Here is an 11,363-nt window from a genome sequence, read left to right as displayed (position 1 = left end):
TTCTCTCTCTCTCTCTCTCTCTCTCTCTCTCTCTCTCTCTCTCTCTCTCTCTCCTCTCTTCTCCTCTCCTCTCTCTCTCCCTTTTTCTCTCCCTTTCGTGCTGCTCTCCCCCATGCCACCACCCTTCTCAAATACCTGTTGGTTTTTGAGTGATAAGTACAGCCACCATTTCACAGTCACTGTGGGGAAGGAGGCAGGTGATAACTACAATTTTTCTTTCATTTAACTCCTTTCAGTGCACAGAGCTTTGTATCTCAATTCCCTCAAAGCCTCTTTCATCAAGGAGAGTAGTGTAAGGAGAAGCCAATTTACATTAGTAAATCAGACACTGACATCCCCCAGAATACCTCCTACCTTCTAGTAGGGATGACTCAAAATACTCAGCTCCATTCCTTCCCTCGGGACCAGAACTTCTTATTCTTGACCTAGGCACTATTGGTCAACATTGGGGCAGTAGGTATGACTGAGCTGAGGATTACAAATATGCTAGCAAAACTGCAGTCAGACTCTGAGGAGATTCTGGGATATCCAAGGTCAGGGGGAAAAATGTTTTAAAACTTCAGGATTAGATACATTTTCCTAAACTGCTGAACTTGTGCCTGAGGGTGGTAGGGGCAGGAGCTCAGGGCAGAGAAGAGCCAGTCCCGAGGTTTTAGGAGAAATCTTAATGGGGTGGGGAGTTGGGGGCTGGGGGTATGTTAGCTTTTGTAACAGTCATGAGAAAGCAAGAAGTACCTCGTGAAAAAGGAGAGCCCACTAGTCAACCCCACTCTAGTGAGAGGTACTTCATAGTGACTAAGGACTTTCACATTCCTATGGGAGTCACTCAAATACGTGCCCTCTCTAGAGTAGGCAAGATCTTTCCTCTTGCTCCCCTAGGGATGAGGACCTTTTGCTTGGAAAAACAAATAAGTGAACTAGACCAGCAGTCGATTTCCAGAAACTATGACTTGGAGGCTTCATTCCTTACTCCACACCCAACCCCTCCCTGAAAAAAGCAATCCATGCAAGTGCCCCCATCGGCTCTTGGGCAAATGTCCTCTGAGTTTGGGAAAGAAGGAGGTGGCCCAGAATAAACAGACCCAGAGTAACCTCTGCCAGTCTTCGAAATCATCCTATCACAGGACTTCCTTCTTACTCCTAACTCTCTTTATAAAAAAGGCCACTCTCTGCCTCATTTCTTACCTAGCCTTAATCACTGAATGGGAGCTGCCTCAGTCAAACTGAAACCTGTTAAAGACCTTAGCTTAAAAAGGTCATGGTCTCCCACTATAGCTGGAGTTTTCTCCAGTCATCCTGATCATTATCTTGCTACTGGACCCAGATGGCTCTGGAGGAGAAAGTGAGGATGGCGACTTTGTACAGCCTGCCTCACTTAAATCCAATTCACTTGCATGTCATGAAGGCACCTCGCTGATGTCATGGTTCTTTTTGAGAAGAACTAACAACAACAAAAACAACAATGCCCTTCCCCAATAAGCTTGGTGATTGCTCAGCTAAATTCTCTCTCTTTTTTCTTTTTGGAGGGAGGAAAGCAGAGTGATTGGGGTTAAGTGACTTGCCCAAGGTCACACAGCTAGTAAGTGTTAAGAGTCTGAGGCCAGATTTGAACTCAGGTCCTCCTGACTCCAGGGCCAGTGCACTATTCTCTGTGCCACCTAGCTGCCCCTCAGCTAAATTATCATGTCACAGGAAAACATTAAAGGAATGGTTCTAAGTAATGAAATAGAGTGGAACTCAAGACCAGGAAAAGGACCTAGTTCAGAGCACTAATATTAATATTAATAATAATAAATGAGTCAATATCACTTTTAAAGCACTTTAAGGTTTATAAAATTATATATGTATACACACACACACATATATGTGTGTGTATAGTTTCATTCAGTCCTTGCAACATTCCTGGGAAGTAGCTGCTACTATTCTCCCAATTTTACAGATGAAGAAACTGAGGCTGAGACTTGTTCAGAGTCATATTGCTAGGAATTATAGAGGTAGGATTTGAACTCAGGCCCTCTGCTTCCAAGTCCAGCACAGTATCCACCTGTGTATTAGGCCACCTAATTGTCATACCCTGGTGTGAAGCCTTGGGGCAAAGGTAACAAGTATTAGAAGTCACTGCCTCCTTATATCATCTACTTGGTTTCACTTTTTATCCTGAGGACCTTTTCTTTGTGACCACTCAAGGTACCTTTCTGATAGCAGACTGGTGAGATTGATTGCTCAGGTTTAGCATGAGCAGCTTGGAAAATGCCTCAACTCTATTTCAGGGAACAAAGTATTTGATGTGTGTGTGTGTGTGGGGGGGGGGTATTCCTATTTACAAGTTGTGCAGACATGCCCCGTGCTTCAGTGGCCAGAGGACTCACCTCGATAAACCCCCATTTCTCCAATACAACTTTCCTTAGTCGGTTGGAAATATTCAAGACTTTAAAAAGTTTCTCGATAGTATAGCGCCATTCTGCAATGATAGTAGTCATATGTAATAGCTGACACATCTATAGGAATTTAAGATTAACAAAGTATTTTCCTTATGGGATCCGATGCTCACTACAACTTGGAGAGGTGGCTACTACAGGCATTACTACCCTCATTTTACAGATAAGGAAACTGAGGCTCAGAGAGATTAAGTGATTTACTCATGATCACATAGGTAGTAAGTGTGGAAACCAGGATTTCAACCCTGATCTTCCCTGCTTACAAGGTCAGGAGTCTTTTCACTATGATACACTGCCTCTGAACCGCAACTTAGTTTTAATCACTGAGAATGTTTATAACAACTTCACCAGAGTGATTCCTGGATGTCTCCCTCTGATCCACGCAGCCTCTCTTCTTCCCTGGGTCTAATTCTTCCTCTGGTTCCTAGCAATTTGCTAGGCAGGTTGTGGTAGCATTCTCTTTCTCCAACGTTTCTTTTGTTGAAAGACAAAGACTCTTGGTCTAGAGGAAAACGGCCCCCTAGGCTCAAGCCCTCCCTGTGGTTTCATCTGTCACTTCTTTCAAGTTTATCCTTAATATAAAAACAAACAAAAAATTCCCTCTATGGCCAAAGAATTAATGATCCCATTCACATTGAAGTACCACCACTGTATCTTGTTCTCTTAGAAGCAAACCGGAAAGGGCACATTTTCACACCTGTTAATAAAAAAGGGGAATTACCTAAGCTGTAAAATCAAAGGTTTCTTTGGCAAAAGCAGAAATTCTCTTTCGAACACTGCACAAGATGGAAACACAGATGAATAAATTAAAAAGTTCCCAAGTTCATTTTTTAAAAATCACAAACCTAGTTCTATGATGCTTATGATGACTCATTTTTACCACTTATCCCACAGAGTTTGGTTGGTGTTTTGGTGGGTATTTGTACCCTATCCCAGTAAGTAACAAGGGTTGCTAAGTAACACCCATCAGCAGGGATCAGATGCAGTGAGTGGGAGGTTTGCTCATGATGTGGTTTTCTTGCTCTAATGGGTAGGTGGCTCACAGCAAAGCTCAATATGAAATACATCTTAGATCTAACTTGTTTCATGCAAATTTTCTTGCTTGCTTTTCAACTAGCTATTTTGGACCTAAGAGGAAGCAACAGAAGGTCTCACTATAAATTATAAATTAGAGTAACTGGCTCCATTTCTACTGGCAAGTGTTTTCCAAATGACACGGTCCTTTGGCCAGGGATGCTATTTGAGCACATCCAGACAACCCAAGTGTCAAGTTTTATGCCTCTGCTTACTTTGTTTCTATTAAAATAAAACATATTCACTTCATGATTTTAAAAAAAAAAGCATTTGAATTACTCCATTTGGGACACATCTTTTTCACAAACTTTTTCACAACACTCTCTCTCTAACCTTTCCACCATTAAGTTTCCTTTAGACAAGTGTTTTTTCTGGACTTAACAGACTCCAAAAACAACATTTGTGCAACTAAGGTGGCCCTGTTTTTAAAATGCTTGAATGGATGCCCCCTGTTGTCAAATAAGTGCTTCTGAAATGTATGTTACCATGGAATACTAGCATAACCATAGAGAAGGAACCTAAATTCATTGCTAGCAAGACCTGGCAGATTACCTTTCACAGCAGACAATGTGGTATGCAGACATTTTTCTACATAAAATTTCCCCGAGCAATGTCATTTTGCAAAATCATGAAGACATTTTAACCAAATCCTGCCATAACATTCTAGAGGCTCACTATAATGCTGGTCAGCAGATGGCTCATTTGTAAAGTTTATAGCATTATTTCTTTTGCCCCCCTGTAACATCATTTCACTTAGAATTGTGATTGTAACACTGATGAATAGTTTTAGGTAGAGTGCACTGATTTAGAAAGAATTCTGGACTAGGAATTAGAATGCCTGAGTTTTCTACTAGGTCTGCCAAAAACTAGCTACATACATCCCCTTGCTCAAATCATTTTACATCTTGGTGCCTCAGTGTCTTTATCAGATTAAGGAACTGGAAAAGATCAATTTTTAATTTTTTTAAAATTTTTTGCTTAAAGCACCATATTGTTCTTTGCTGTGAGAAATCTTGGATTGCTATGAGCGTCAAGCAGCTTGGGCCCAAGGTTTCAAGTGTATGTTTCATAAAATGTGTGGCACATCTTTCAAGATCTCACAGAACCTTTGGGAACCATTGGACTAGGTTCTGAAAAGGCTCCTGAGAAAGTGAAAAGTGGGGTTTTATTCATCGCCACTGGGAAAACTGCTTCCGCCAAGTACTGAAATGTTTCTTCTTTCTCCCCATCTTTACAGAGGACTTATATCTTCACCTTCCTCCTGAGCTCCCGAATCTTCATCCCTCCATATGACCTTCTGGCCAAGGTGGGACAGATCTGTACCAAGCAGAAGCAGCAGCTGGAGGCTGAGACAGAAAAGGTAAAGCTTTCAGCTTACTCTGAACAGAGGGGTCTTTGACTAAGTCCACTTAACATTGCATTTGACAAAGCAAGCTGAGGTAGTCATAGGCTGAGTTAAAGTAGCAGAAAGTTAGAGTCAGAGGAAACTTCAGAAGCCATCCACTGAAGTTCCTTCATTTTGCTGTTGAGAAAACTGAAGACCAGAAAGATTAAAAAGTCAATGAGCAAACACTGATTAAATGCCTACTATATGCTGAGCACTAGAGATAACGAGAAAAAAATAAAATAATCCCTGATCTCAAGGAGTGAGGGAAGACATGCACATGTATAGATGTATGTATGTACGTATGTATGTATGTACATATGTAAAATAGAATCAAAACCATTTGGGGGCGGGGGGGGGATTGGACGCAGGAGTCTCTGCAGAGGTGGGAGGCAGTTAGAGAAAATTTCATGCAGAGGGTGATGACCAGGGCTTCTAAAAAGCAGAATTAAAAATTTAAATTTAAAAAGCAATGTGTGTGGGGCAGCTGGGTGGTGCAGTGAATAGAGCACTGGCCCTGGAGTCAGGGGAACCTGAATTCAAATACGGCCTCAGACACTTAACAAAAAACTAGCCATGTGACCTTGGGCAAGTCACTTAACCCCAATTGCCTTTCCAAAAAAAAAAAAAGCAACATGTGCATTCCAGGAATAAGGGAGAGTCAATACATAGACACAGAGATAGGAGAGGAAGTATCATGTATGAATGTATGAGAGACCATCTGAGGACCAGTTTGACTGGACTGAAGTGTGCATGAAGGAAAACAATGTGTAATGAATCTTGAAAGGTAGAGTGGGATCAGGTTGCAAAGGGCTTTAAATGCTCCAAATAAGCCTTTGCATTTATCATATAAAGGGCAATAGGGAGCCACTAGAATATTCTGAGGAGGAGAGTGACATGGTCAGACTTGTGTTGCCCAGCACCATCATAGTGGCAGAATTGGAATTGTGACATAGATCTCCTGACTCCTACACCAATATCCTTTCCATTATATAGCACAGTGGCCTCTCACTCTACCCTAGGATCGAGGAATTGCAGCCTTGTCCAGGGTAGTTCAGTATTAGCTTTATGGATCTCTAAAAGGTTAAACTGCATTCCCACCCCAGCGATAGCAAGGAGCTGGTCTCTCTAGTCACATATCCTGAAAGATTCAGACAGCTTGAGGTTTTTTATTTTATAATAATATAGAAATATTATTAATATTTATTATTATTAATAATGAATAAAAGAGGTTTTTCATTTTATAATAATAGGATGTTAAGGAAAAAGAAAGAAAAAAATATAAATTAAAACAGCAATAGGATGTTAGAACATAAGCCTCCAGGAATCTGTGGTGACTTGTTTCCAGTTGCCTTCAAAGTTTAAACCTTTCATGGCCCAATGGGTCTTCTGGCTTCCCCATTCAAACCCATAAGCAAGGGAGAAATATCTGCCCTTCAGGCAGAGTAGGGTTCATGACTCTTAGAGAGAAATCATTCCAAAAATAGAGTTCTAAGAGCCTGCCTGACTGAAGGCCTGATCATAAAAGGTCTAGGTTAGGAGGCCAACCCTGGGCGAGGCATAGAGGACAGAGCCTTTGCCATTTCTTTGGTCTAGATGCTATTATTCAAGGACTAAACCAGCAAGTCAGGCAGCTTGACAAACAAGTTTTTCACAGAGTTGCTTTTGGTTTTTTTGTGTTGGTTTTTTTTTTTAAGTGAACGATGCTGCATTCCTTTAATAGCAATTTGTCCATATACTTTGGGTGCGATGAACCTTGTCCCCCAGGAACCATGGAACTAAGAAATAAGAAGAAAGCATAGAGATGGGGAGTGCACATTGTTTTCCAAGTTACATGTCAATCAGTCTGCCACAATGGGTTCTTCTTTGCTTAAAACTCAAAATGTGTCTTTTGAAGGAAGAAAAACACAAAAGTGTTGTTGGTGAAGAGACCAAATAGCTGTGTGGTGGATTCTGAATGAATGCATTCCTATCCTGACCTCTGACAAGGATGCTTAAAGGCAAACTGATTTTCAATCATGGGGCAGAAAAAACACCTCAGCACTCTAATGCCCTCAACTCCAGTGACCCTACTAAAATACCATGGGATGCAGTGACACACCGTAGAAGAGAAACTCTGTGTTTGCTTCATTGTAGCCATGTATTTTCCTTTCTAAAGCCTAGAAAGGCACTGGTCTTGTTCCCACATACTGATTACAGGTCATAGCTGATTATGGCAAACCCAAAGGGAATTAATTGTCCTATTTCTTGGTCCATACTGGAATTTTCAATACACTTAACTTGTAGAGTTGTTTACCATCGTTTGGTTTCTATACAGTGACTGAAATGAACTTCTACTTTGTAATTGTCAGAAAGCCAAATACTGGGTTTGAGCTACTCAGGATGACCAACTTGGAAGCAAACATTTTAACTGAATGATGAAAGATCATTGATAGGAAATGGAAATTTCTCTCTGTGTATACAGAGTAAATGTGAGATCTTGATGCCTCAGAAGCTTATGAATCTGAGAAAGACAACAGCTTCTTCCCAGTGAACAAGAACCTTAGACTGTAATATCTGAATCAGTTCAGAACCCTAGGCTTTAGCCCTAAATCCCTAATTCCCCTTCTGTTCTCATCTAGTTCAACTTGGATTATAGAAACTAAGCCCATTTGGATCCCCCTAATTATGTGCAAGAGAAAATCCTCAGGGTTAGGGCGTTCCCATCTCTTTAGGTCTCTCTGTGGATCTGTCTGTCTCTTGTCTCTCTCTCTCTCTTCATGTCTGTCTCTATTTCTCTCTATGTCTTTGTCTCTATCTCTCTGTGTCTCTCTCCACTAAGGCACCAAGTCACCATGCCAGTCCTGCCATCCATGGGTCTTCCCTCATCTTACTAATAATCTATTTAGTATATCTTACCCCTATCTTACTAGTAATTTAGTCCATTGACCTATCAGCCAAGGCACGGATTCCACGTTGGAGCCTAAGGCAACACATACCCCTCAGAGGAAGCCAACGCATTTTCGTGCTGCAGAGCTACAGTTAACTCCTTGCTCTTTTCTTCCCAACTGTTTTTGGTTCCCCATGGGTATGGAAGAAGAGTTACTCAGTAATCTGTTTTCTAGAAAATACTACCTGCTACCTAAATCTCATATTATCTCAGACATCCCTTATGTCATCTACTCACAACCAAGACTGCTGCTGTTAACCCCATTTTGTAATCAAGATAACTAAGGCCCTGTTATTAACTAATGGATGGTATACTCAATCTACAGCTTTAGGGAGAAAAAAACACACTTATGAGACCTTGGCTTCCCTAGAGATGGGAGGATAGGAGAGAGCAGTTCAGAGCTCTGTTCAAAGATTTTGGACTGAATGATGGAGGCAAATGAAAAGGCAACATGATTCAGGAAAGACAGAAAACACTCTCTTCTCTGATAAAAGAACAGTTATAATAGCTTGCCACAGAACTTGGGGCAGAAGACTAGGGAAGGCAGTGAGTTTGGGTGGGTGAGACTGTAGAATGGACCATGTGAATGAGAGATGACTGAAGAACTTTGATGCCAATGTGGTGGGATGCTTGAAACAGCTGCCTAACAAAGTTTTGGTCATTAGAGAAATTCTTCTCCCCTCCCCCAAGTTCATCCTCCCACTGGCTCATGCTTCTTAGCAATGCCTTTTCATAAATACTTAAAATATATAATACAAAAAAATACAAAATACATAAAACTTGCAGAGAACAACAAATACAGTAGTTTGTTGAGAATTGGTCACTAGACAAAGATTCTCCCATCTTCCCCTTCTGTATCTCCTATGACACCAAATTATATGTAATAGCAACCTACATCTACATTTCAAGCCTCAAGCCAAACCTTGAAAAGGGGATCATTTTAACTTACTACTACCAGAAATGTCTTTGGTTCCATTTTATTGTTTTGGGTCATTGACATCCACCTCTGTCCAAGGTATCTAACTAAGGTCAGTGTAGGCTAAATGAATCCCTTCAGACTGGCAAAATTCCAAACTTGTAAGATCTAAAGATCCAAAACTAGGATCCTAAAAAAAAAAGATGTCAATAAGATCCGAAAATCTAAAATTAGGATCTGGAAAAAAAAAGATGCTGAAAATATAAATCAATTTAAAAGTGATAGATAGGGGCAGCTATGTGGCACAGTGAATAGACCACCAGCCCTGGAGTCAGGATGACCTGAGTTCAAATTCGGCCTCAGACACTTAACACAAAACTAGCTGTGTGACCTTGGGCAAGTCACTTAACCCCAATTGCCCTACCTTTCCCCTCCAAAAATCAAAAATAAGTAAATTAATTAAAGTGATAAATTCATGATGGGAACTAAGATGTCTTATGATATAATGCATCTAAAGACCTTTGCAAGACTTAAGACGCTATATAATTGTGAGCTATTGCTATTAGGACATGTCATAAATTTTCAGATTTCCATGTGAACAGGGACAATACTAAGAGTTCCTGGTGGGAAGTCCCTAATCTCAGGGGAAATTTGGATAGAAAATAGTTACTTCGACATCTCTGTAGTCACCACATTCTCTGTAATAGCAGCACACTTTTAAATTTCCAGCCTTGCAAACCAAGCTTTCTAAGCTCTTCTGGCTCACCAGCCCTAGAGATGCCCTCACTATGCCCTCAGACTTGTCATGGAATGTTTGTGGTCCCCAACTAACACCAGCCTTTTCTGCCCAATGTTGTTAAGGTCAGGAAGGATCATTCTAATCTAGTTGAGATATGCGAAAACACACTGCCAGTCGCTTGATTTCCTAGCAGGTCTGTCCTTAACTCCCTTTCCAGTCAGCTGAAAATTACCCACCATCAAAACCTCACTGCAGACCATGTGTCTGTCTCCTCCTTCAAAGAGAAAGCTAAAGCATGAACCTAAAGTCCTTGGCCACTACAGCTAGCTTATCATTCAAAGATCAGGAGGACCTGACCTTTCCTTATCCTCCCCTCAACAAGGAAGACTAAATCACTATTACAGACTCTAATCATTACAGTTCCCAGTTCTCTATGGATAGCAAAGCTGATCTAGATTCAGGAGACCTGGCTTCTATTCCCAACCAATGTAGATTTGGGTGCTAGATTCATAGTTAGGTTCCCTCTGTAATACCAAACATAGGTAATAAGGCAGCTAAGTCCAGTTTCTTCATTTTACAAATGACTAAACTGAGGTCTAGTGTGGTCATGTGTCCAGATTTGCTTGAAGGAATTAATTCTCCTAGATGAGACCTTCTTGAGAACAGGGACTACTTTTTTTTTAATCTTTCTTTATATCTCCAGCACTCAGTGCTTCGACTGGTACATTGTAGGCATATGATAAATTGGCTTGTTGACTTAATTAGGTCCATCAACTTGTTTGTAAATAAATGTATTTCAATATAATTGGTTTTCTTTGTAATCTTGTGTGTTTTAGTTTATGCATTTTTGAGACATTATTCAGAGAAAGGGTCCTCAGTGTTCACCAAAGGGATCCATCATGCAAAAACAGTTAAGAACCTCTACCCTAGAGTTTGTCTTGTTTTCTTACTGCAGAAGCAAAAAGAACAGTAGGCTAAGCCCCTGAAACGATGGGTGCTAAAGCCAGCTTGGACTAGCTTGTGAAAACTGATTGTTAAATTTTCAGTGTGAGCACGTTATACCTTGGAAATTAGAAAACACTATAAATCAAGCCTTGATTTTATTATTTGATTGTCTATACTTAAAAAATTGATAGAGATGTTGATAATATTGTAGATTAAGCTTAAAAGTGTGTCAGACACACACACACACACACACACACACACACACACACACATATATATATATATACACACATATTCCTTCTTTTTTTGAGAGTCAGTCATTAAACATTTATCGGCTTACCACTGCATGTAAAAGATGGCTTCATATAACTCTAGCCAGACTGGAATCATTGGGTTAAATGGGAGCTTCCCCCCACTTTCATTCCTGGCACTGAGATACTTCGCCTGGACAAAGACCTGGTAGTTTGCTTCAAAGGCATTTTGTTTAGATGTGTAGGAGGAGTGTGTACAGAGATGTCCTCCTGGGTTGTAGTTTTTCTTAAGCACTCAGAGATAGTTTTGGAGCACATACAAAATAAAGCTTTGCACACATTCCTTCTGAGTAGATCTTCCATGGTTTTTCTTGCCTAGTAACAATGAAGCTCAACCACTTCTGCAGTGTGTACATGAGGCTTAACACACTGCTGAGATCTGTTGATTTAAGCAACTGGTTCCTGTGGATTTTTATTTTTTTTCCACTAGCATTTGTCATTGCTCACAGCACCTCTTGAGCCCAACCCAACCAGGACTTCCAAGCAAGCCCCTCCCTATCACCGGCCTGCCAGCTATAAGGTCACTGGATCATCATAACTCTCTCTCTCTCTCTCTCTCTCTCTCTCTCTCTCTCTCTCTCTCTCTCTCTCTCTCTCTCTCTCTCTCTCTCTCTCTCTCTCTCTCTC

At 40.8% G+C, this 11,363-nt stretch overlaps 1 protein-coding gene across 4 annotated transcripts in view; it reads left to right on the top strand.

The window, feature by feature from the left end:
• Positions 1-11,363, top strand: part of RASGEF1A (RasGEF domain family member 1A) — a 328,675-nt gene that overhangs the window by 299,491 nt on the left and 17,821 nt on the right. For all 4 annotated transcript variants that reach the window (XM_069068373.1, XM_069068372.1, XM_069068374.1 and 1 more), the window contains exon 3: positions 4,750-4,872. In XM_069068373.1, coding sequence (XP_068924474.1) covers positions 4,750-4,872 — 123 coding nt within the window. The remainder of the gene's footprint in view (positions 1-4,749; positions 4,873-11,363) is intronic.

This window comes from Petaurus breviceps, unplaced genomic scaffold, assembly GCF_028583685.1.
Source record: "Petaurus breviceps papuanus isolate PSGF00001 unplaced genomic scaffold, PetGlider_PUasm1.0 90762, whole genome shotgun sequence".
Lineage (NCBI taxonomy): Eukaryota > Metazoa > Chordata > Mammalia > Diprotodontia > Petauridae > Petaurus > Petaurus breviceps.
This window is presented reverse-complemented; position numbering and strand designations above follow the sequence as displayed.